Source organism: Protopterus annectens, chromosome 4.part1 (assembly GCF_019279795.1).
Source record: "Protopterus annectens isolate FY-2018-M chromosome 4.part1, PAN1.0, whole genome shotgun sequence".
Taxonomy (NCBI): Eukaryota; Metazoa; Chordata; order Ceratodontiformes; family Protopteridae; genus Protopterus; species Protopterus annectens.
Window position 1 is genome coordinate 849,610,127 of NC_056734.1, and position 27,799 is coordinate 849,637,925.

A 27,799-nucleotide genomic window follows, 5' to 3' on the forward strand; every position below is an offset into this window, starting at 1 on the left:
AACATTTAGTTCTTGTAATTTAATAGTTATTCCATTATGTGGGATAGTATCAGGACCCTTAGTAAGGCTGAGAGAAACAATATGTACTGTTACTGTCAGCTGTTCTTCAAAAAATGCTATTAGATTCAGAAGGCAAGTGTTCATCTTAACAAGTGTAGCTAATCAAAGTAGGACTCCTGTGTTGTTCGGGTAAAGCTCCGTTATGTCTCTGACTTTGCATACCGTATTGGTCAGCCTAATGAGTACCCCTAAGATGTTCTTTGTTTCACTGTTGCAGTCATCACACTTGGGTTATCTGCCTGCAAGTAGCCTTCAAGTCGGCCCGAATACCAGAGACTTGTTATTTCTGTGCCTGTTGCTGTCACTTCAGGACTGACATCAGGTCGTCAGGGGTATAAAAACAGGCAGTCGACGCCATTACATCAGTCTTTCTTGCCGAGGAGCCCAAAGCAGAAGCATTTCACACGAGTGCCGGTCGGCCGCAACCTGAGTTTTCATTTCCGAGCTGAATCAAACTGAAGTTTTCTAAAGCTAAGTACCCTGTTGGGGATCCTTTTTTCTTGCTCTAACCGATGTCAGAAAAAAGTTAACTGTCTCACCTGTGGAAAGCAAGTACCACACCGAGATTTCTATTCTTACTGCATCACCTGTTTAGGCCCAGACCACGACATACCTCGCTGTCTGTTTTGTGCTTTGTTCAGTGCCCGAACTATTCATCGTCAGACCCTTATTGTTGCTAAATACTTTCGCTCTCAATCTCCGTATTCAGAAATGGCTTCGGTAAGCTATCCGACTACTGATCTTCCAAAAAAATGTAAGGATAAAGACAGCGGCAGACATTACAGGTCCAAAACTGCCGACGATGCTTCCGTTAAGCTAGTTGCTAGTTCACCGGTACTTGGTGAGGGGCTTTCGCAGCCCCTGATGCCCACTTCGATGGATTCGCAGGCCACTACCGTGACCCGTTCAGAGTCTGGTATGCTGCGAGACTCTTCTTTGGCTACGGAATCTGCAGATGTCTCTACCTTGGATGGGTCCAGAGCTGCTGTGCAGGCACCGGCTCCCGAGGAAGTTCTTCACACTACCAATATTCAACACAAAGAGGCGACTTCTTTCTCGTCTTCAGTTCTGTCTATAACTGCTGAGTTTCTAAGGTCAAGAGTATGAGTTATGCCTAAAAAAACGACGACCCAAACTCAAGCACCTGCTTCTTTGCCACAACATCAAATGCTTAAAATGGCAGAAGACCTGATTATGCTGATTAGGGGAAGCCAGCCTCCTCCTGCTAAGAGAAAAAGAGATCTGTCCCCAGTAGCTTTAGCAGACCAAGAGTTTGATGACTCTGAGGTTTCTGAATATGAAGATATGCCTTTATCTGCTTATGAGGATTCAGAGGAATCCATTCCTTCTGCTTCCCCACCAGATGATTTTTCTTTTGGTGAAACCCTAAATACTTTAAGAGAGCATTTCCACTGCAAATGCCAAGACTATCCTCAGTCCAAAAAGAGACTCAGAGAATTTTTCGATTTGCCACAACATAGACCTTTAGCAATACCTCCAGTTCTGGATATTGTGGATGATGTCTTTATGGAATCCAGTCTAACTCCTGATACTTTACCCCCTGCTCCAAGGAAACCAGGCAGGTACTACAGAGTCCCTGACTCTCACAAATTTATTTTCAAAAATCCTACTGCTGACCTAGAGGTCATTTCCCAGGAGCCTAAAGGTATAAAAGAAACTATAGCTAAGAATCCCACTCCTTCAGACAGGGATTCCCGAGCTTTAGACAGATGGGGTAAAAAAGTATGCACCTCTACAACTCTCGCCATTAGGGCATTGAATTGCCAGTTTCACATGCTGAAATACCAGCAACATATTATGGAACTTATTAAGCAAAAATTATCTACCTTTACAGACTGTGCAGAAAATAAAGAATTACAAGATCTTATGCTTTCAACAAGCCAAGTCAGCAAGCATACTTTGCAATGTGGCATTGACGCCCTAGAAGGATCTTGCAGGGCAGCAGTCACTGGTTACGTACTGAGAAGACATGCTTGGCTTGAGGAGCAGACCTTGCAAGACCATGTCAAATCAAAATTACTAGATGCTCCTTTGAACAAGGACAGTCTGTTTGGCACCAAAGCAGAAGAGGTTCTAAAAAAGATGGAAGAAAAAGCTAAATTTATGCAGACTGTCAAATATTTTTTGCAAGTGCAGCCTCCTAGATTCAGTAGGCATTGCACTTCAAAGCATTGGTCCTTTCTAGCACCCTCAAGGCCAACTCAGATTAGACCCAGGGGAAACAGACCCCCAGATTACAGTCTCAGGGTATGCAGAGAGCTAAGCAATGGAGTGCTTCCACTTCAAAAACAGGGAGTGCCAAGCCACCCCCTTACGGAAAGAATTCACAATGATTTCTCAAATCCCCACCTCTGCCCAACTGCTCGTGCCCCTAGGAGGAAAACTTGCCCATCATGCAAAAACTGGACCTCCATCACCAAAGACCAATGGGTCCTCAACATTGTATCCCAGGGGTACAAATTTTACTTCCACTTACTGCCAACCCCAAAAGAGTTCCCAGACCTTCCTCCAAACCAGTGGGCAGAGGCACAAAACCAAGTTCAATCCCTGCTGTCCATAAGGGCAATTCAGCCTGTTCCTGCAGAACAGATAGGTCAAGGGCTCTATTCCGGACTTTTCCTGGTACCCAGAAAAGAGGGCACTTGGCACCCAATACTAGATATTTCCATTCTAAACACCTTCCTGGTGGTACCAAAATTCAGAATGCTCACCCTTCAGCAGCTTCTTCTATGCTGTCCAGAGATGCTTGGTTAGCCACCCTAGACCTAAAAGAAGCCTATCTGCACATCCCTATCAGGGACACATGCAGGAAATACCTATGTTTCAGGGTCTGATCTTTGCATTATCACTTCTCTGCACTTCCCTTTGGTTTATCCACTGCTCCCAGAGTAATCGCAAAATGCCTGGCTCCAGCCATTGCCTATTGCAGACAGAAAAAAATTCAAATTTACCCGTACTTGGACGATTGCCTGATTCAGGCAGACAGTCAGGAAAAGGTGTTGCAGTACCTGACATTTGTAAAGAACCTTCTAACCTCCCTGGGGTACACTATCAACAAAAATAAATCAAAACTAGTCCCCAGTCAAAAGATTGTATTCCTGGGAGCAAGCTTGGACACAGCATCCCAAATGGTATTCCTTACTCCAGAAAAACAAGCCTGTCTGACAGGCTACTTCACTCAAACGGCCACCAGAACCCAGCTATCCGCAAGGAGAATCCTGCAGGCCCTAGGGTTCATAGCCTCTTGCATTCTACTAATTCCATATCCCAGACTGCGTATGAGGAAACTTCACTGGTACTTAAAAAGTCTTTGGTGCCAACATTCTCAGGACCTGGAAACAGTCATACCTATCATACCTTGTTTAAGGAGAGAGTGTTTCTTTGGTGGGCAGCAGCATGCAACCACAACAAGGGACTTCCCTTTACTCAACCCCACACCGCCCAGACCCAAACCACAAACGCATCAGACTATGCTTGGGGGACACACCTGGATGACAAGTGCATTCAGGGCCACTGCAGCCCAAGTCAAATTCATCTGCACATCAACCAAAAAGAGATGCTAGCTGTTCAGCACGCTCTGACAGCTTTTCAAATCCCTACTCTCATCAGGACCCCTGCTAATAAAAACAGACAACACCACAGTTGTGTGGTACATCAACAAGCAGGGGGGGACCCACTCTTACCCACTCAGTAAGAGGCCCTGTGGAACACAGCCTTGGACATGCATATTCATCTGCAAGCTCAGTTCCTGCCAGGCAAACAAAACTCTATGGCAGATGACTTAAGCAGAAATCTCCTAGACCCACACGAGTGGCAATTAGACCCCAGCACTTTCAGCCTTCTAACCCAGAAATGGGGGACCCTGGAGGTGGACCTTTTTGCCTCCCCCTATAATCACCAGCTCAGCAAATTCTGCACCAGGACACCTCACAGAAGAGCCTGGAAAGTGGATGCCCTATCTTCCAGTGGGTAAACCTCTCAATCTACGCATTTCTCCCTCCGCCTCTTCTCACAAGAATACTACTCAAGGTAAGACAGGACAGACCAAGGGCAGTCCTGATTGCCCGAGACTGGTCACTCCAGCACTGGTACCCCCACTACTGGGCAGCGTGTCACCGGTGCCACCCTGGCACCTACCCCAGATCCCAACCCTCCTCACTTAGCAGAAGGGACAGATCTTGCATCCGCAACTCCAAACCCTGAATCTTGCAGCCTGGTTTATTCCTTGAATTCTCCCCCAGTGACCAGCCTAAGTAAGCTTGTGCTGGATGTCATTCTTGAAGCCAGAAGACCTAGTACAAGGAAATCCTCTGCTGATAAGTGGAAACGGTATTGTTCCTGGATTCAGTCTAAAGGAGAGGACATAGCACTGCCCTCCTTACGTCTAATCCTGAATTACCTAGCGGATTTACTCCACAGAGGCCTATCCTTCTCCTCCAATAAGATCCATGCCTCTGCCATCTATGCTCATTACCACACTGAGCCACCTCTCTTCTCTCACCCTCTCATGAAACAGTTCCTGAGAGGGGCAAACAACTTAAGACCACCAAGGAGAGCCCCCACCCCTGCTTGGGACTTTAACTTTGTACTGGAAAAGCTCACGCTACCCCCTTTGAGCTTGCAGCTTCAGCAGAGTTAAAATTCCTCTCTTGGAAAACAGCCTTGCTTCTGGCCATCACTTCAGCTAGAAGAGTGTCTGAGCTACAAGCACTTGTGGCTGTGGAGCCCTTCATTATTTTTCATGCTGACAGGGTCTCCATCAGGACTTACCCTTCCTTTATGCCTAAAGTGGTGTTCAGTGTGGCTCTCAACCAATCTATCCATTTGCCAACCTTCTTCCCTAATCCTCAAAATAAAGGGGAAAGGATCCTGCACTCCTTAGACATGCACAGATAGCTCAGATTCTACCTGGATAGAACTAAGCCCTTCAGGAAATCTGACCAGTTGCTAGTCAGTTTTGCACCAGGGGCAGAGGGCAAGGCCATTTCAAAACAAACAATTTCCAAATGGATAGCATATGGTATCCATCTGCTACAAACACCATGGGAAACCAACCCCTCAGGGGGTCAGACCGCATTCCACTAGGGCAACTTCTACCTCTACAGCATTCCTCAGAGTAGTCCCTACCAGGGACATTCTGGAAGCTGCTACCTGGAGTTCTGTTCACACTTTCACCAAGCATTACCACCTGCCTATCTTTTCCAAATCCAGGGCGGGTTTTGCAACAGCAGTCCTGCAGGGCATACTAGCCAGTCCCAACTCTTCTTGACTGCCTCCACCCATTCTTCAGCTTTGGGAATCAACCCAAGTGTGATGACTTCAGCAGTGAAACACGAAGAACATAGTACAGTTGTGTACACTTACCATAAATGTAGATGTTCGAGTGTATTCACTGTTGCGGTCCTGGTCTCCCACCCTCCAGCCCCCTTGTCTCTCTCTCTCTCTCTCTCTCTCAACTTACAGGGCTATTGGTATTTACTTTCTACTGGTGGTGTTTTTCCCACCATAACTTAGCTCCCTGTTTGGGAGGCTCGTGACATTTGGGGCAAGAAAAACTGATGTAATGGCATTGGCTGCCTGTGTTTATACCCCTGACGACCTGACGTCAGTCCTGAAGCGACAGCAACTGACACAGAAATACTAGGTCTCTGGTATTCAGGTGTGATGACTGCAACAGTGAATACACTCGAACATCTGCATTTATAGTAAGTGTACACAACTGTACTTTTTTTCCATCTGTTTTGACCCTCCCCATTTTTTTGTGAATTGGTAGCACTAGTGTCCGACACTGTAGATCGAGGATGTTGTCCAAGTGCTAAGATGTTTGTTGAACATGACTGGTGGAAGTTCACTTAAGTTTTCCTTGTTTTTGTATAGTTAAAAATAGAAAAAAAAACAGCTATGTTGTCTGCTGCTGTGGAACAAAGTATTTTAGTATTACCTGTGGTAGCTGTTTATATAATTATATGAGGGAATTCTCCTTTTTATGTTTTGCACCTCAGCATATTTCTTTGCTTATTAGAGTATGCACAGTTCTTCTGCAAGCAAAATTTCTGTATTCTGTGGCTTGATGATCACTTCAGTGTTTATTAATAAAATGTTATATTTGCAATTTTTTGCTTTCCTGTAGCTGGAATATTTAAATAATACATTATCACTGCTGTCAGCCTTTGAGACAAAATTATAAATTCATAGTTTGATCAGGAAGGTTTGATAAATTTGAGTATTTTCTCACTTTTGTTTAATTAAAGATTGTTGTTATGACTATGGTATTTTAAAAGATAAGTAGTACCCCCTATTTTCTATTGCATACTTTATTAACTTTGTTATTCCACAAAAGGCTGTCCTTTTGAATTTGCATGTAAATTTTTCTTAATCATGTTTGCATGTGAGTTTGGAAGTTAGCTGCATCATTAATTGAAACTATTCTCCATGACTCGTAGGATACTATCCGTCTGTTTTCATGTGTATGTCATTTACTGCATCATGGTGTTTCATTGGTAAGGTCCAGGAAGGATGATTTATTTATGGTTGAGTTTGATTGTACTCTTTGGTTAAAGTTAATTGTTTCACAGTCTGTTTTAATTACAGAAGATGTAACCATAGATGGAGAGCAGAAAGTATCCTAGGTTTGTTAGTATGATATACAGTATATTGGAATTCCTACTTGGATTTCCTACTCTTCCAAATTGTTTTAATTAATGTAGTCAGTTAATATTTGGTCATATTTATTTGACATTGAGTTACCTAGTCAAAGTTTGGGTAAAATCACCCGTAAGGATTCCATCCCATTCCATTGATTTTAACATCATAGAGTTGCGGCAGGACATTCTTGTGCTTTCAAGGGGATATAGATTACGTAAAGTAGATTCATAGGTAGGTACTAGGCTATCGGCCCAAGGGCCTACGTAAGCCTAGCCAGCAAAGTTCCATAGCTTACGCCACTCAAGAAAGTTATTTTCCTGTGCCACTGTCCAGCAGAGACACAGAAGTGATCCCCGGGGTGTATTTCCTATTTCCCACCCACTCATCAAGATTTTTTGTGAAGAGTGCTAATGAAGAACTTTGCTTGACATAGATGGGTAGCTTGTTCCAGAGTATAGGAAGTCTCTGGGACAGGAATATATCCCTCCATCGTGTCTTGTTTATTGTGGTGACAAGGTTTATATCCATAGAGCGTGTAGCCTTGAGGGATTGGGATTTCTTTGGGTGTAGCATGTCCATCAGCTCTGGGTTTGACATAACTTTATATGTTAGGCAGAAATCACCTCTGAGTAGGCGATATGCTACGGAGTAAAGCTGGAGTTTTTTGAGGCGGTCAGTGTAGGTATTTGTTTGAGGCTAGTAATCCTCTTTGTGAGGTACTTCTGTGGCCTTTCCAGCTGCTGCAGATGTCTTGTGAGGTACATTCCAAAAGGGGTGCTGTACTCTATAATGGGTCTAATGAGTGACGAGTAGAGGGGAACAATGACCTCTTTTTCCTATAACATTTTCGGGAACACAAATATTATTAGTTGTACAACCAATTTCTATGCCTAAGTGATTGTTTTGGGTTTTTGTATACTGTTTTAGAGAGTTTGTGATACCACCACCACCTTCCATACTGGATCTATAATAATTGAAAGGAAACATGATCTAAAATTTTTGATATGATTTTATAATGTTTGGATCTTAAAACCAAGATTTTGCTAAGGGCACAAATACCGGCATACTAAAGTAGAGGAAAACTTAAGTCTGTATGCTGTTGAGAATTTTGAAGTTTAGCAAACACACCTTCCCCTCTGATTTTTATCTTCTGTATTTTTCATTTTCTTTGTCATGGAATTTGAACAGGTCTATAAAAGTCATTCTGGGGGTGGAAAATGTGTTTAATACTTGTACTCTGTAGGGTGAGAGGCGAGAGGTGAAACCTAATGGGTGCACAGTAGTCTGGGTGGCTATTCCATTCCAGGCTGGCAAGTACGATGTCCTCATCCACTGATTAGCATGAGAAAATCTTGGCATTCATTGTGCTGTATGTGGTGATGGGGCAACTTTGCTAGACACATGTGTTTTCCCCTTGCTTGTTAAGATGTTTGATACTGTCAATGTATCCTAGGGTGGACTTATTATTGTAAAAAAAAAAAATGCTTTAATTAATTTTAGTCTGTTTTAAAATAGTTGAGTAGTCCCTAAGTTTGGTTCCTAGCAAGCATAACAATGTCACAAGTTCTTTAAGTGCATTGAAATGCGTCTGTTTTATACATAGTGTAGTGCCAATTACAGGGACTTATTTTGTTTGGAATGACAGGCAGCATGTCTGACTTGGGAGGTTTTGCGTTTGGCGTTGTTCATTTGTTAACGACAGATGTTTTGTTGTTATGGACAGTTGGTTTTGTGAGTGCTTTTACTGTGATCACTGGGAAGCTTGGGTGATATATTATGCTTTAGATTCTGCATTTGTTTAGCTTATGGCTTACTGAGTTACATTGTGGGGCTTTCGTGGGTGAAGCCTTCAGAAACTGGATGCATAGTAGCAGATTTGTAAGTATTTATGCAGGGTGAGACTGTTGCTGAAAGTATAGCTTCAGTGGTCTGGATATATTTAACACTGTGCTAAAACTGAGTATTTTCTGTGAGCATGGCATTTCTTACATAGTTATTTACAAAGTTTCTGAAAACTAGCTCACAAAGTACCGTCATACCTAATCTAAAGTATGAGAATTTCTATGTAAAATGTAATTTAGATAGCCTTCAGGTAAGGTAACCAGCTCTGATGGCTTAGAGGTTAAAGCCCAAACTACAAACCAGGTGACCAGATTTTGACTAGTAGCTTGGATGTCTGTTAGAGCTGTCATGGGGGAGAAGATCATTAGGCTTACATCTGTTTACCTTTCTTTGTGGATATAGAAGATGTGCTTTGGGGCACATGCTTTATGGTAGAATCCTGAGTAGAGATCAAGGATTGCACGTAGCGTACCTGTCTGCAAGGGATGGCAGGGACAGTTCATCACAGCACATGGAGGAGTGATTGTGCATTACAAAAGCTCATTATATGCCAAACCCTTGAATACAAGTGAGCATAGGGAATGAGGGAGTGAAAGAAAAATCCCAGTCCTCCTGTTGGATTATATTGCAGTTTATGGTCTGCTCACCCCTCTCACTTAGAGAGTGAATGAGTTTTGGGGCTCTCACTGAGGAAGAATAAATGGGTCAGTACAGTAGATGGAGGGTAAACATTTTGGCCAGTGGTGAACTAGAGCAGCTGCGAAGAGAACCTGAGCAAAAAAAATATTGTAAGGTTTCTTTTTAAGCAAACTGTGTGCTCTGATTTATCTTTTTAAAGCTGCTTTCCAGTACAAGGCACTGGTGCTAATTAAAAATGTTAAATGTAAGCTGAAAGGATGGTTAAAAGTATGAGTACTGTGCAAATCATGGTCGAGAAGCTAGTGAAAAGGAGAGTAACTGAAATTTACTTGGTTAGTAGCTGCTTCTTGTAAGGAACAAATGCAATAAGACAGAGAGAGCCTTCTGATGCTGAATTTATAAAAAATTCAGATATGTTGAGTCACTGGGCTTAACAGGATATGGATCAGTAATGGTGTGGTGGGGAAAATCCAAAATACTCAGAACCATCTTTACTGGCATCTTGTAAAAGTAAACCGTGACTTTTCATTCATACCATAAATAAGAAATTTTATTTTCATTTCCTCCTATGATTCAGCAGTAGTTAATACCTTTGGCTTCACAGAAAGAAACACAAGATTTGCTTTCTGTCCTAACCTACAACTTCTAAGATGCCAAGAAAGCATTCTTTTGCAAGAGTGACAAGTCAACTGGTATGAATAAGTTAGGGTTAGTCAGCATGTAGCTGATGAGCTGATAAGTCTGTGAATTCCTGCAGGAATGTCCTCAAACTGTCGAGTAGATGGTATTCCAGAAGGAGCCCACCATTTGCTCCTTTCTCCATAGCATAGCTGATGTGGAACTGGTAGCCACAATTATTTGTAGTGTTGAGCAATAACCATAGCAAATCCCCTCCCCCAATTTGGCCTGCAAAAGAATGCTGGATAATGGAAAAAGCCAGGGTCACTGCAACAGCTAGAGTTGGGAGCAAAGGGTTTCAGAAAGACATTTTCCATTATGAGCACCAATCCTTGTAACTGAAGCAGGTCCAGTATAATCCATGTGTTGTTCTTAACAGGGCTGGCACTGGAATACAGCACTTAGATCCAGACATTAGGAGGCAGGATCCCCCTACTTGTCCCTGAATATAACTGTGGTCCAAGGGTACAACCCTAGAACAGACAAAGGTGGCATCACATGATGTTTCACTAACGATGCATAAAAGATAGCTTAACCAGAGCATCTCCCTGAGCAGGAGCATCCTCCTGCTGCAGTTGAAACATCAAGCACCCCCTGTGTCTCTTTAAAATCAGAAGTGTATTGCAGGTGATAGAAGTATCATTTGGCATGTAAAGTGCAAGTAGGTGGTCCTTTTCATACTCTCTTGAGTAATAGAAATAGACATATCCTAAGTGGCAATTGGCTGAAGTAAAACAACAGGGAACAGTACTAATACCATTGATTTGTAACCCTGGTGTGGGGAGGGGGAGACAAAAACAGTCTGCAGACTGAGGAAGCTTAATTTCAAATAACAGCAGGTCTTATGAAAACTGTAAGTTGAAAGCCAAGAATTAGATCAAGTAGGAATTAACATGACCCCATAACAAAAGATTGTGTTTTGCAGAATAATATAGCTTTACTAAAGGCAGGTGTATGCCAGTCTAAACATGTAGCCAGAGTTCACCATGCTCACAGTAACCACATTTTTTGTGTTTTGGTGCAAAAGTCCTTGGTGAGTGGCCACCATCACACTTTTCACCTGCAGTTCTGATCAGGGTTTATTGGAGAGGCACCAGTCTCCTATTTCCTCACCCCCACCGGGTACATCGTCCTAAGTATCAAGGTCATTGTTTAGCAGCTGCTGCTTCTTGCTCAGTGATGTAAGCTTTAGTCCCACAGCTGAGCAAGGAATGAACTCTCAGGTCACCAGGATGTCACTATGAGTTTGAACTTGAGCGTGAGATACCCGTTTCATTCCTAAGTGGTTGGTTTATTCCTTAGGGTTGAGAAAATACCAAAAATGCATACATGCCTGTCATTGGACCTTCTTCCTATTTTTCCATGTTAGAGTTTGACAGTGTACTCAAGCACATTGTGGAAAATATCTGTGTGTGTGTGTGTGTGTGTGTGTGTGTGTGTGTGTGTGTGTGTGTGTGTGTGTGTGTGTGTGTGTGTGAAGTAGTGCCCTGTGTAGCAGTTAGGTCTAATAACAGCACTGCATCTATACCAGATCATTAGACATCACTACTTTGAGCTTCTCCTTGACTTGTTTATTTGACTTATAATACCTTCATACCATGTGTTTAGGAGTGGGTGAAAGAGCACCCTTGCCAGAAGTAGCAGGTGGAACCTTTCTCTTAATCATCAACTTTTGCCCACTCTGAAAGGGGGTTGAGGTTGCTGTGCTAACAACAGAAACATTGAGTTTTCCTTCCATGGTAACTTCTCAGGATTCTTCCTTTGCAGAAGCAGTTTGGTACATGACATCAAACTTACAATGTCATCATTTCCATGGTTCTTCCTCACACGCAGTTATTGCAAGAAATGAACTTCTGGGTTTAACCCACTTGTTTTTGTTGTTGTTTAATCTGTCAGTCTTCCTAGGATTGGCCCGTTCTCAGGGAAATCCCAAGGTTGTACTCAAATTGTCTTGGAAAAAGTATGACAGAAATACTGAGCAAATGCTCTTACTGTATTTCAAAGAGGTCCTATCTATCATCTTCTAGAAAAAGGGGAAGGCTGTGGGTAACAGGATGGAAAAGCCTGCAAGGGCTTATTTGAGCAATTTGCAAAACAAAGTGGTGTTAGAAGCATTACAGATGGTTAGAGTTGTGTAATTTGGTGTAGCTGGAATGGTGACCCAAACGATGTTGTAATTAGATACGCTTTGACTTGGTGGTATTTATTTTTAGGTTAGTGCTATGTGTAGAGTGTAGTATTAGTATGGATAGACCATATTCTAGTTTTAAAATTAGTACATTTTTTTTGCTATTGCTCATATGGCTTCTGAGCTGAGGTGGTTAGAGTTCAAATAAGTGGCTTTATGTTTGATGATAACTTTTTAACTATTGGTCACTGTACGAGTCATAAGGGAAAGGGTGGGGTTTGATGTTAGATCAAGATATTTATGCCATTAAACAGATTACAAGGGGTGTTATTTTTTAGGTAACTGGGGGATTTAAATTTATTTGGAGTTTGAATCTCATGATGGTACTTTTGATTCTGGTGATTACTAGGTTTATAGTTAACCAGAGGGATAGATAGAGTGGTGTTGTCTTCCTCTAGGGATTGCTTTAGTTCTTGAGTATTGGATATTGACTTGTAGAGTAAATCATCATTATGAATGTGTTAATGTCATGAATAAAATGTGAGACTAAAATATTTTAAACAAGAAACATCTTTATTGAATTATCACTTATGACATAGGCAATCATCTATTTGTATAAATGAAAATAAACCATATTGACATATTTCAGCTGCAAGCATTATAAGTCACATATAGGTTCATAGGTAGGTACTAGGCTATTGGCCCTAGGGCCTATACAAGCCTAGTCAAAAATGTACCCTGGCTTTCGCCACCCCAAAAAATTATTTTCCTGTGCCCCTGTCAAGCAGAACCACAGAAGTGATCCCGGAGTGAATTTCCTATTACCCATCCAATCATCAAGGTTTTTCTTGAAGAGTGCTAATGAGGAGCTCTGTTTGACATAGATAGGTAGTCTGTTCCAGAGTATGGGAAGTCTCTGGGACAGGAATCTATCCCTCCAGCTTGTTCTGTTTATTGTGGTGACAAGGTTTAGGTCCCTAGAGCGTGTAGCTCAGAGGGATTGGGATTTCTTTAAGTGGAGCATGTCCAACAGCTCTGGGTTTGATATAGCTTTGTATGTTAGGCAGAGATCGCCTCTGAGTAGGCGATATGCGATGGAGTAAAGCTGGAGTTTTTTGAGACGGTCTGCGTAAGGCATCTGTTTGAGGCCAGTAATCCTCTTTGTGAGGTATTTTTGCGGCCTTTCCAGTTGTTGTAGATGTCTTGTGAGGCACATACCAAAAGGAGAATTGTACTCTATAATGTGTCTAATGAGTGATGAGTAGAGGGGAACAATGACCTCTTTTTTTCTGGAGGAGAAACCTTTTGTGATGAGGTGTGCCACGTAGAAGGATTTCCTGACCACTTTGGCGATGTGGTTATCAAAGGAAAGACTACTGTCCACCTGTGTCCCACGGTCTCATCACACTTTCAGTGTTAAGTAGACTACCGCCTATGTGGTAGTTCATCGGTACAGAATTTTTACCAAAGGGGATGACAATATACTTTTTGGCATTGAGCTTGAGATCATGTCTTTGACACCAGTCATCTGTCTCGGTGAGGCCCTTTTGTAGGATGTCCACATCGTTAGGAGTTTCAATTATGGCTCCTAGTTTGCAGTCATCTGCGAATTTAGTTAGCCAAAGACCTTCTTTGTTAGCCTGAAGTAGATACTAAGCAGGAGAGGACCCAGGACTGAACCCCGTGGTACTCCACTTGTCACTGATCTGCAGTCTGATTTGGAGTCTGCTACTTTCACAGTGTGGGTTCTTTCAGTAAGCCAGTTGGAAACCCAACTTGTGACATAGGGATTTATACCTAGTTTAGTGAGTTTATCTATAATTCCAGAGTGGGGGATGGTGTTGAATGCCTTGGCGAGATCTAGATAGGCTGTGTGAACCACCTTACCCTCATCTATGGCTTTGGTGACTACTTCAAAGAAGTCTATCAGGTTTAGGAGACATGATCTGCCTTTTACAAACCCAAACTGTGTGGGGTCCAGGGTTTGGAGATCTCCAATGTCTTTGTTTATGAGATTCATGATGTTACGTTCCATGGCCTTGCAGACGAGGCTCGTCAGGCTAATGGGGAGGTAGTTCCCTGGGTCTGGTGTGGCCCCCCCTTTTGTAGAGTGGGATAACTGTTGCGGTGCGCCATTCGGTGGGCACAAATCCTGAGGTGAGGCTATGATTGAACATGGTACTTAGGTGGGGTGCCAGTTCATTCTGTAGTTCATGTAGAAGGCAGCCTGGGATGTTGTCAGGTCCCATGGATGCTGTGTTCTTGGCTTTGGAGAGTGAAGTTTTTACCTGTGCAGCTGTGATTACAGGAACTTTGCATTCTTCCGGTATAAAGATGGGCCCTTTAGGGGGTGAGAGGGGGGTAAAGTTAGCACTGAACCTATCTGCCAGGATGTTGGCAATATCAGATGGTTGTGTATATTTAGTGTCATTGTGCTGTAACTCGGAGCAGATCTGAGTGTTGCCATTGAGATTTTTGACATAGCTATAGAATGCTTTGTGGTTATCTTTAGAATCAGTGACAATTTTATTTTCATAACTAGCTTTGGAGGATTTTATGAGGGATCTCAGCTTCTTACTGAGGCTGACCAGGGAGTTCCTCCAATCGTGGGATTTTACACTCTTTTGCAACAGTTTCTTTCTTCTGTTGTAGAGTTTGTTTATGGCAGAAGACCACCAGATTGGCTTCCTTTTTTTGGAGGATAGCATCTTGGTTCTGTTAGGGATAGCACGATCCATGCACTTGTGCAAGTACTTATAAAGTGCATTTGTGTAGGATTCAGCAGTCGTACCTCTATTGTCCATCTGCATGGGTGTCATGAAGTTTGCCACTTCTGTCTTAAGGAGCGTGAAGTTGGCTTTGGAGAATATTTTTACGGTTGTTTTCCTAATGGGGGGTGGGAGCGGGATGTGGATGTCTACGGTGATTAGCTTGTGGTCGGATCTGACCAACGAGGAGCTGACCTCTGGTGTGGAACACCGGGATATTGCTGCCTCTGGTGGGGGTGCGGATAAGTTGATCCAAAGCACTGGAATTGATGATTTCCGGAAAACGTTGAGAAAAAGAGTTGGTACACGAGTAGTTTTCCCAGTTAATTGTAGGGTAGTTGAAATCACCCATTATTAGAGTGTTGGGTTGTACCGCAATATTTTCCAGTGTATCAAGAAAAGAGGAGTGGGGATCCTGGAGCATGGTGGGATGTCTGTAGCAAGCTACAATCTGGATTGTGGTTTTGCCCAGAGTTAGTTGTACTTGGATAATCTCGGATGCATTATGCTGAGCAACTAGCTTGGAGGTGTGGATATCCTTAATGAATATGGACACGCCTCCACCTTTAGTGTTTCGGTCCGGGTTTGGTGGCCGAAAGGTGTGGTATGAATTATAGCCTGGTAATGCAGGGGTGCTCTCTGGAGCTTTGAACCAGGTCTCTGTCACTGCACAGAGATCAATAGGTTACTCTTCTATACAGTTATTGTCAAGCGAACATTACATAGCGCTTTCAGTTCCTGACTTCTCTTAAACCTCATTCCACCTCCAAAAAATTATTTTGCATGTATTATTCCCACAATTCCCTTTTTTCTATGGAATTTGCTCTTACCATTTTCTAAACATCTCATTTCCAGTTCTTTTATCTCTGTTACTATATTCACTACTTCTAGTACAGTTGGTTTAGACCAGTGATGGCGAATCTATGACGTGTGCCAAAGATGACAAACCAGCATTCATCAACACCCAAGTTACCAAAGAAACTGAACAAAAATACCAGAAATATGTGACCCTGCACTTATTTATTAAAACTCAGCAACAACAAAAAATCATTAATTGATGTTAATGAAATCAAATGCAATGTGTTGCACATTTGTTCAGTTCAATTCAACATTACTATTAAAAGGAGGGTAATTTTTGGTGCACTATTTTAAGCCCAGTTACCAGTCCACATACTGTTTTCTGTATTGTAAGTCATTGATTTTTCTTTAACTTTTTGATGCATAGCAGCACACGTGGATGGACTGTTTTTTTTTTTTTAAATAAATGAATATGTAAAGAATTGTTTCTCTTTTGTTGGGGGGGGGGGGGGGTGACACGCCAGCACAGTCAAGATAAGCATTTTCTGAAATTTTGACACGACGAGTCCAAAGGTTCACAATCACTGATTTAGACTTTAATTTCCATTTTCTAGTAATTGCTTTTTCTGGCGGCCACCATAATTAAACTTGGCAAGGCCTTACTATGTCTAGGCAATTCCAATTCTGTATCACAGCCAAAAAAAATTATTTCCTTAGTTATACCAATTTGCTGAGACTAAAATAGGGTTGAGAGTCAACCTTTGTGGGGGCCCTGCAGTAAAGATATTCAGAGGTAGTAAGATTGCCTGTTTTGGCTTTGAATTTTTTGTTTTGTAGGTATCAGAGTAACAGCTAAGATTTATATATAGCATTAAAACAAGGGAAATAAGTGAGATAAGAAAATCACAAAGACAGTTGTATAAGAGAAGAAATGCTATACGTAGTTGATATGTAACATTATTTCCACTTTCTGGGGAAATGAGCAGGCATTGCTCTTGTGTGAAAACAAGAACAGCGAGAGAGAGAGAGAGAGGTAAGAAATAGATGACAGAATTAGAAAACAATGAAGGAAGAATAATATTAGATTTAATGGATTGATGAAATATTTATTTTAACAATATTTAAAAAATTAAAATGTTTGGAGGCAGAAGGGAAAACAGTTGTAGGAGTTAGATATGTTGAAGAAATAAAAGACTGATTTCTGATTTAAAAATGAATAAAAATTACATGCTGTGAAAAGATGATATGAAACAAAATTTAATAAAAATACAAAAAAGTAATCTATTACAAATATCAGGTGTTTAATGAATGGCTTAGGAAAAAGGAATTCAAATAGACAAATGCCCTCTGTTTGATGTCTTTTGATACTTGAATTGAGGCGAGTTTGCATTCAGTGTTGGCCCTTTGATCTGTTTACCTTCTTGGTGCTCCTTTGAGACGTCAGTTAAAATCTTTGTAAAGTGGCCAATCAGAATTTTAAAAGTTAATGCTTTGATTCCGTTTACTGGTGACATTATTGTCATCACTCCTCTTGGATTTTAGAAAACCAGAGTAGGCTGTATCTTCCCTGTACACCTTTTCATCCCTTAGTAACATTTCTTTTCTCTTACAGTGGCATCTTATTTTTTGTTTATCAAATACCAAATCATAGTCACTGAGAGCCAACATTTAACCTTTATCTTATATAATTTGGTTGTTAATAGACTCAGATTCTGTATTTGATATACAAAGCTTAAAATCATTGTGTTTCATTAAAATAGAAATAAATTATAATTTGATCTTCCTAACTTGTACATATAAGTTGTTATATCATCTCCTTTTACACCACTGGAAATGGCTCCCATCCTTCAACCTTTTGGCACTCTCTGTAATATCATGAATATTAACTGGATGACTATATTTCTCTATGTGCTGGAAAAAGTCAGGACAGAGCAAGTATGGAGTGATAAGACTAAAATTCCTACAGTGGACAAGTTTTTTGTCAGCAGCTTGCACTTGGAATAGCTAGACCTCATGGTGACCGATTCCATCTCTAAATCAAATATGGAACATTTAAAGTATGCTGATCTTTGTGGCTAGACGAGGCAACAACCTGAGCAAGACCAAATCCATTCATAGCAGGTTCCATAGGTTCAGGAGCCCAGCTTATAATTTATTAACCTTCTAGGAACTGGGATGCTAATGGAGGCTTATTCCCTAATCTTAGAAGGTGTTGTGTAATGTAACTGACAGTTTTTACTTTATTGCCATTTATTTTTAGTGTTTAGTTTCTGATTAGGTGTTGGCTTCTCCATTGGTGTAACTGCGAAAGGGACATATCTGGTATTTGAGGATCTTGTAGATTAGCCATGTGTTGGTTAATAAACTTCTTAGTCAGGCTTTGAAGGCTTGGTAGTTTTCTAGTTGCCTGAGTGTCAGTGGAATTCTCTTTCATAATTTGGCCACAAGAAGTTTGTGATTTTTAGCATATGGATAAACATGTTTTCTTTGTACTGAAGACATGTGGAGGGTGTGTACCTTTGGAGGAGTGATCTTAAAGATGGGCATAATAGGTCGAGAATTTTGCGGGCAATTTTTAGCTGGCTGAAATGAAATATGGTCTTCTTAGAAGTTTCCAAGGCCTTTGCACAGACAGATGCCAAGAAAACAGGAGGGTTGGGGGTAGGATTATGGCTAAAGGATTAGAGTGCTGTATTGTTGAATTGTAGGATACAAAAGGATGCATTATGAGGGACATTGTCAGGAATAAGGCAAATGATTAGTGACAATTGTTGGTCCTGGGTCCAGTACTCATCACTGTGTTTTCCTTATATGTATAAAGGACAAGAGAACAGGGTCACCTGTTTCACTAATGACTCACAGTTGTGTGCAGCAGTGGAGTCTGAATAAATGGGCTACAGATTGGCAGTTGAGGCCTATTGCAGCTGGATACAAAGCACTGCACCTTGGCCATAGCAGCCCTAGTGTAAATAGCAGCTGTGGGAGTAGACTTTTTTTTTTGCTGCTGTGTCATAATCTGATTATGTTGATTTCAACTCGATTAGACAACTGAGAATAAATTATAAGGGCAGTAGCAGCAGCTAGCAGAATTCAGGGGGTGTCATCTTCTTGGGGAAGTTTGCAGATCAGAAGGATTAAGAGGTATTCAAAGAGACTGGTGGAGAAAGAGTTTGGGGGAAGGCAGAGAGAGGGGAAATAGAATGCAGAATGCACTTTTAGGCCAGATTGTGACTGGATAAGATTATGTTCTCCATCTGCCATTAAGCAAATATAATCTACAGTTAGAGTGAGTGACCCTCAGACTATAGTACTTGGATGCTATAATAAGTAGAGTCGCATCAATTGTGGGTGTAGAGCTAAGTTAGGACTCGGCAGGAAGGGGTTAAAATGCAGTAAATGGTATATAGTGCTCCACAGTAAAATGGAAGCTATGATAACCAATTTATTGTTCATGCTTGCAGTGGTCCTAACTTGTCTGTTAGCCATTCTACACAATGTTCAATCTTTTTTTTTCTGAAACAGAAAAATTAAACTGCTGCAGACTCTGGGTGTGCACAATGCAGCTTGGGTATTTTTTTGGAACACACCAAAGACAGATGAACAGACAAATAGAAAAAAAAAACACAAGACCTACGTGTATCCAAGCAAACTTGTGTAGCATATATGTTGTGCTGATTTTTGTTATAAAAAGTACAGCCAAATTTTCACACACTCCCCGATTAAACTCTGATAGAGGTGTAAAAATTTTGCTGCATATTTTAATTACTGAGCTCTGGACTTGTATGAAGTTACAGTTTGGTAAATTACACATGTGCTTGTAGAACACTGCAAAGTCCAGAAACTGAGGGTAGGCCTTTTAAGTTAATACCGCCAAGGGTCCCTGTATTAGTTGTTTACCTGTTGGAATTGTGTGCAAACTACTTGGGGTTAAGTCTGGAAGTAAATTTTACTGCTATAGGAATCCTCTTCAATAAAGTTATTGAAGAAACTCTGTACAATAGTAAATATTAGAAAAAGATACTCTTCTAGCAACATAAGTATCTGAATTTGAATTCAGATTTGTATGTTAACCACATTGATGATCTACAGCTTATCTTTTGTATTTAGTTATGTAATATTTGGAGCTCTTTTAAGTATAGCATTTCTCATGAGAAGAGGGTGAAGTTGATTTTATATGTTGCTTAATCTGCAGTGCATCTGATGGGATGCTTTTCAGTAAATTATATCACAAATACCTGGGTTTGAGATTGGCAGCCTCGGCAGCATATTGTGCAGTTTTAAGCAATCCATTTAACTAGAACATATCTGGATTGCATAAGAAAAAAAATATTGAACTCTTCCAGGACAACTAATGAATGCTTTTTTCTATGTACTTTTTTAACTTGACTGCTGACTGTCCGTTATTCCTCCGGGACCTGATCAGAGGGGAGCCATCTTCCAGGCAGTCATGTAGGTTTCTTTTGTTGTTGCTTGCACTGGGTGACATGAACACTGAAAGGGTTTCTGACTTGGTCTCTAATCCTTCCCCTTATGTTTGAAATGAGCACTTGCATCCCTATGAAAGTCTACCATGCCCTCACCATGTGTAGGAATGCTTCCCTCACTTGCTTGATAAGCCAAGCCCCATTCCTAGTTAACAGCTACATCCTTATTGTCTACAAGCTTTGACCTACATGCAGGGAAGCAGCCAACTGGATCCATATGCCCTCTCTCAAGGTCTGACAAACCTGTGCTAGGCACTCACTCCTCCCTTCCCCACCCAGCTATTCCAATACCCGTACTGCTGTTGACCTGAGTTGGCTGGTGATAATCAGGGCATTATCCTTTTACATCAAAGAGCCAGGCTGCCAATCAATACATCATGATACATAAATTGAAACTCAAGTGTGTGGTAGCCGATAAGAATGTGCTTTTGTATCTGGATTTCATTGTTCACATTACTTGTTTTTAGTGTCGTATTCATTTCTGACTACCTTGTACAGCCTAAATGCAGTGCTACCTTGAATATTTTATATCAACTCACATTTATGCCCAGTGTGTGTATACATTATTATTAAAGTGGCACTGTTCTTTTCCAGATTTGATGCCACTTTCTGCACACTTTTAACTGCACATGTATAACAAATGTACTGTAATCCCACAAATTGCATTTGCAGTTTTGTTTTGACCAATGCATATTTAGACTTACCATGAAACAGCAAAAAAGTAATGTATCTCTATCTTAGGGGAGAATCACCAAGGTACTGAATCTTGAAGCTGGACTTTATGAATTGGATGGTAAAGTTGGTTTGTGTGTTTCTTACCAGCCAATGCTGAATGGTGGACGTGGATTGCGGCCTGGAGCTTCTTTAGAGGTATGGAATCTTGTTTATTGCATTTTTTTTTAACATTTATACATTGAATGCATATGAAAACCATTTTAACGAGCTTTAATTGATCGCAGATTTTAAACTTGTGCATTGAATAATCCGAATAACAAATTCTATAACAAAAGTAAGAAAACCATGGCCAAAGCTAGGACGTGCAATGCCAGCAAAGCAAGAAACTCCTTATCAACCTAAATAAGCAATTCGGGAGTCTTATCAAGTTCTCCAAAGCCAAATTTAAGCTAAATGTAACTTCACAGGCAAAGGACAACCACAAGACCTTCTTCAGCTATGTTTGCAACCTCAGAGGTAATACATAACTGTATGTCGAATTGTAAATGGAACCACGTATAATGAGCTGGAGAATATAGCAAACCTACAAGCCTGTAAATTTAACTCCAGCTTCATCTTGCTTTCTGTCCCTGACCCCTCCCAAGTGATGCCCTCAACTATAACTCCTCTGGCTATCACTAGTGAACAGATCTTCAATATGCTGTCCAAGTGAAAAACTACTGTATGTATGGGCTGTGCTAATGTCCACAAGACTAACAGCATTAGAAATACCTGATCAAAGGACGTAAACCTCATTTGCAATATAACTAGAACATGTTGGAGGGACAGATAGGTATTATATCAGGGACTGTCCCTACTCTGGAACAGGCTTCTCATTCATGTGAAGCAGCATTCATCCATGACCCAATTCAACTGCAACCTGGACCGGTGGATGGAGGATCGGAAACTTAGCCATGGACTGGTACACATGCCCTTATTGGACAGAGGTAGCTTGTAAATGCACTGCCACCTAAACACAAGTATGTACTCCTGGGTAATTTATCCCGTTATTTACAAATGTGAAAACATGACTAGGCTTAAACAGACTATCTAGGACCGTTAGCCTAGTAATTGCCTGTGAACCTATGTATTTTATTAGAGTGGCTCAGTGATGTACTAATTGCCACTGCTCACAGTGATTGGTTCTCTTTTTGTTCTCAGTTGTAGTGCCTTCTGTGTGGAGTCTACATTAGACTACATGTCCATTCTTTGTTGATATGTTTTTACTGGGTGCTTGCTCTGGTGACTTATCACATCCAAAGATGTGAGGTTTGTAAATTGGCAATCTTCCAAATTGCAAAAAAGATGTGCACGTTGTATTTGTGTGTGTGTGTGTGTGCATCATGGAATGGGTGTGTCACCCTACTCATGACTAGTTTCATTGCCTTACACCCTTTTGAGTGCTGGAATAGGCTTCAGCTGCCCTGTGACCCTCAGATTAAGTGGGTTATTAGAGAATGAATGTTTTATTATTTGCTTAGCATGTTGGGACACAGAAATATGTAAGCATCTCACTAAATACAATTATATTGTGATATCATTTTCATTATGATTATGTAAACTGCTGAAATGTGGCAGTTTCGATGTTGATAATACCACACTGATTTGGTGGCTTTTATTGTGGACAATGCACAAAGGTTTTCTCTTCTGTCACTCTTAGTCTATTGGCTTGCATGTAGATATGTATTTTTTTAAGTTGTTTGCTAGAGTAGTGCAGTAATCTCAGTGGACCAATGACAGGCACAGCCCAGTTCAGTGTATCAGAACGTTAGAAATACAAGAGAAGAAATTATATACAAAACTTTTAAGGATGAGACATTGAATGACCAGTTGGAAACTATATTCCAGCATTCATTTCTTCATTATTGTATCCGCAAATAAATTGGTACCACTTTTAACTTTGAATAGATTTGTGAGAGAGAGGAGAGAGAGGGATAGAGAAAGGAGGATGTAGGTGGGGGAGTAGGGTGGAAGATAAGACTTCAGCAGATACCACAGTTAAGTGTTTGTAGGAGAGACGCTAGTTAGAGAGGTGTAATATTAGGGTTGTTTATGTGATGTGGTCTGTTTGGTGACGTATCAGTGGTGACAAGCTGTACCAGCAATCTCAGTGATGCAAAACACTAATGCTACTGTGGACTACAGGCAAAGTAATCTCTGACCTCATCACATTGTTATTCTGATCTCTCCACTCACTTCTAGAGTTGCTTCTACACTCAGTATAAACCTTGCCTGGCACTGACACTACTTGGTGCCAATTTGGCTTCAGCCAGGAAGTGGGGGAAGGAGCAATTATAAACATATACACACAAATGCACACATACATAATGTATGTATATGATTATTGATCCATGTCTTTTAGCATTTTTGATGTTGAAGATTCTGTGGGTGAATCTGACTGTTAACCTCATTGCAGACGTAGTATATCAGCTAGATGTTCTTCGTGTTTCACTGTTGCAGTCGTTACATTTGGGTAATCTGCTGGCAGGTTGCCCTCAGTCGGCCTGAATTTCAAAGTCTTGGGTCCTGCATCGGTTGCTGTCTTCTCTTCCATGATGTCAGGTTGTAAGGGGTATAAAACATGCAGCTGACACCATTTTCTTTAGTCTTTCTTGCTGTGCAGTGCCTGAAGCAGAAGCATTTCACAAGTGCCGGTCGGCCGACTACTGAAATATTCGAGTTTAAGTTTCAGAACTGAAGTCTTCACTAAAGCTCAGTACCCCATTGGGGAAACTTTTTTCTTGCTTTTTACCAATGTCAGAGTGAGTTAATAATTGTATTACTTGTGGGAAGCAAATACCTCAAAAGGATTTCCATTTATACTGTATTCCTTGCCTAGGCCCTGATCACAGTGTGCCTGGCTGTCGGTTTTGTGCTAGATGCCGCAAGATGCTCAAGGTATTGGACCGACGGATGTATTTCCCTCGGATGGGTCTGGAGCCGCTGAGCAGGTACCGGCTTCTGAGGGTGTATTCAGACCTTAACATTTGTACATCAAACCGACGACAGCTGCAAAACCAAAGACAAAAGCAACTTCTAAACCTAAAAAACTGATGCATGAGCCACGTGCACAGGCCTCTATGCCTAAAAAACAGATGATCAAAATGGCTGAAGACCTTATTACCTTGATCAGGGGTACCCATCTCCCTCCAGATAAGAGGCCTAGGCAAGACACTGATTATGAATTTTCAGATCAGTTTTCTATTTCTTCTGATTCCTCTTCTGATCAGGAATTATCTATACCTCCCTATGAGGATTCTGATGCTGAGGAGTCTATTCCATCTGCATCTCCTCCTGAGGATTATTCATTTGAAGAAGCCTTGTATACTTTGAGGGAGCATTTTCACTGGGAGAATCAAGACTTCTCAGAATCAAAAAAGAGGCTCAGGGATTTCCTTCTTCTCCCTCAGCACAAGCCTTTAGCCATTCCCCCTGTTTTAGACATTGTGGATGATGTGTTTTCGGAGTCAAGCTTGAACCCTGACTCCTTACCACCGGCTCCCAGTAAGCCTGACAGATATTACAGAGTCCCCAACTCACATAAATTTTTATTTAGAAACCCTGCTGCTGATCCTGAAACTATTTCACAGGGTCCAAAGGGAGTTAAGGTCTCAACAGCAAAAAACCCTACCCCCTCTGACAGAGATTCTAGGGCACTGGACAGATGGGGAAAAAAGGTTTATACATCTGCAACTTTGGCAATCAGGGCCTTAAATTGTCAATTTCATATGCTTAAATACCAGCAACATATTATGGGATTGCTGAAACAGAAAATGATGTTGATTTCAGAATGTGCAGAAAATAAAGAATTGCAGGAATTATTGCATGCAGCTGAACAAGATGGAAAGCATACTTTGCAATGTGGTTTTTATTCTTTAGAGGCCTCCTGCAGAGCCGTAGTTACTGGATCTGTGATTAGGAGGCATGCCTGGTTAAAGGAACAAAATTTACCTGATCATGTTAAAGCTAAATTGCTAGATGTACCTTTACAGTATGATTCTCTGTTTGGTATTAAGGCAGAAGAGGTTTTAAAAAAAATGGAAGACAAAGCTAAGTCTATGCAAACTGTTAAAGACTTCTTACAAGTGCAGCCACCAAGATTCAGTAGACACTGGCCTACAAAAAATTGGTCCTTTCCTGTGTCAGACAGAGCTCAAAGGGGAAAATGCAGACGCCCTAAGGGTTCCAGGTACCAGGCTCACGACTCATACAGGTCAAAGCAAAGCAATGGGGCGCATCCACCTCCAAATCTGGAGGAGATAAAGCGCAAACCTACAGAATGCAATCCTAATGACTTCCCTCTGCCTACACCAAGCACCCGTAGGGGGAAAATTAGCACTTTTTGCTCAAAATTGGCAGTTAATAACCCAGGACAAGTGGGTACTAAACATCGTATCACAGGGATACAAATTCCATTTCCACACTCTGCCAGTGACAAATGGTTGGCCAGATCTGCCAAAAAATCAATGGGCAGAGGCACAGAAACAGGTTACGTCCCTCATGGATATGGGGGCCATTCAGACAGTACCAGAGCAGGAAAAAGGACAAGGTTTTTACTCAAGACTGTTCTTGGTACCCAGAAAGGACAAGGCCTGGCGGCCAATACTGGATTTATCGATTTTGAACACATACCTGGACATTCCAAAATTCAAAATGCTCACTTTGCAGCAGCTTCTGCCCATGCTGGGCAAGAAGGCTTGGCTAGTGACTTTAGATCTAAAAGAGGCATACCTGCATGTCCCAATAAGACAGTCGTGCAGAAGATACCTCAGATTCAAGGCTGGCTTAATGCATTACCAATTCTCTGCACTGCCCTTTGGCTTATCTACTGCGCCCAGGGTCTTTATAAAGTGCCTGGCACCAGTAATTGCATTTTGCAGACAAAGAAGTATTCAAATATATCCTTACTTGGATGACTGTCTCATTCAAGCAGAGAACAAGGACACTCTTCTATGACACCTGGCATTTGTGAAAAGGCTTCTAACATGCCTAGGGTACACACTAAACGAAAATAAATCACAACTGGTACCCTCTCAAAAGATAATAATCCTGGGTGCAAGCTTGAATAAAACTGCCCAGATGGCTTACTTCATGCCAGACAAACAAAGACAACTGACTACTTACTTCAAACTGATGGCAACAAAAACCCAGTCTTCTGCAAGACAAATTCTGCAGGCTCTGGGCTTCATGGTTTCCTGCATCCTCCTAATTCCATGTGCAAGACTGCATATGAGGAAATTTCAATGGTACCTAAAAAGTTTATGGAGTCAACATTCACATGGTCTGGAAACAATGATTCCTCTCATTCCCTGCCTGCAACAGGAGTTTCTATGGTGGGCAAAGGCCTGTCACCAAAACATGGGAAGGTCCTTCACTCTACCCCCTGCCAGCCAAACCTTAACAACAGACACATCAGATTATGCCTGGGGGGGCCCACATGGCAGGAAGCTTCATTCAGGGCATATGGGCACCAAATCAAATACATCTACATATCAACCAGAAAGAGATGCTAGCTGTTCAAAATGCCCTAACAGTCTTCAAGGACTTACTTCATCTAGGACAACTACTGATAAAGACGGACAACACCACAGTCGTGGTATATAAACAAGCAAGGGGGCACACACTCATACCCCCTTTGCAGATTAGCCATGGCACTGTGGGACACAGCTTTGACCTACCAAATACATCTTCAAGCTCAGTTTCTGCCAGGAAAACCAAACACTCTGGCAGATGATTTAAGCAGAAACCTTATGGATCCTCACGAGTGGAAACTAAACCCACAAGTCTTCAGCATGATAACAGAGAAATGGGGGAGCCCAGACATAGATCTGTTTGCCTCTCCTCAAAATTATCAACTGAAAAGATTCTGCACAAGGACTTATCACAAACAAGCATGGAAAGTGGACGCCGTATCCTTCAGTTGGAAAAACCTGTCAGTTTACACCTTTCCTTCTCTGCCTCTTCTACCCAAGGTCCTCCTAAAAGTCAGACGAGAAGCCAAAGATGATATTAATTGCCCCAGACTGGTCCCACCAATACTGGTACCCAATCCTAAGGAACTTGCCTCAATACTCAGCTTGGACCTTGCCTCAAAAACCACAACTACTGTCCCAGCAAAACAATCGGATCCTGCACAATCAACTACAGACTCTGAACCTGGCAGCATGGCTAATCCTGTAATCATACAAACGACATCACTCAGTAAAGCTGTGATGGATGTCATTTTGGAAGCCAGAAGGCCTAGTACTAGAAAATCTTACGCTGACAAATGGAAGAGATTCTGTGCTTGGAATCAAGCACAAGGAACTGATGCAGCAGAACCACATATTCCTCTGATGTTACAATATGTAATTGAGATGCTTGACGAAGGCGTATCTTTCGCATCAATCAAAATCCATGCCTCTGCCATTTTGGCTCATTACAATACAGAGCCACCAATCGTTTCTCATCCATTACTAAAGCAGTATCTTAGAGGAGCCAAAAATTTAAGGCCTCCTAGAAGATCACCATTACCTGCATGGGACCTCAATTATGTGTTGGAAAAGCTCACCCTGCCTCCATTTGAACCTGCTGCTACCGCTGATATAAAGTTCTTATCATGGAAGACAGCTCTGCTACTAGCAATTACTTCAACAAGAAGAGTTTCAGAGCTACAGGCCGTCATGGCTGTAGAGCCTTTTGTCATATTTTACCTAGACAGGGTGTCTCTGAGGACAAATCCTACTTTTATGCCTAAGGTGGTTTCCAGTGTGGCTCCTTAACCAAACAATTCATCTGCCAACTTTTTATCCAAATCCGCAGAACAAAGGGGAGAGAATTCTGCATTCCTTGGACGTACACAGACAGCTAAGATTCTACTTGAGCAGGACTAAAGCTCTAAGAAAAACTGAGCAATTACTAGTGTCATATGCTGCAGGATCAGAAGGAAAAACTATTTCAAAGCAGACAATTTCAAAGTGGATAAGCCATTGCATCCATTTCTGCTACTTACACCATGGCAGATCGGTGCCCAAGGGCATTAG

The 27,799-nt window shown here is 41.5% G+C and overlaps 1 protein-coding gene across 1 annotated transcript in view; it reads left to right on the top strand.

Annotated features, from left to right (window-relative positions):
* Window positions 1-27,799, top strand: part of CTC1 (CST telomere replication complex component 1) — a 1,463,250-nt gene that overhangs the window by 343,628 nt on the left and 1,091,823 nt on the right. Inside the window, exon 7 of the mRNA XM_044070869.1 lies at window positions 20,805-20,933. Within this exon, the coding sequence (XP_043926804.1) occupies window positions 20,805-20,933 (129 nt within the window). The remainder of the gene's footprint in view (window positions 1-20,804; window positions 20,934-27,799) is intronic.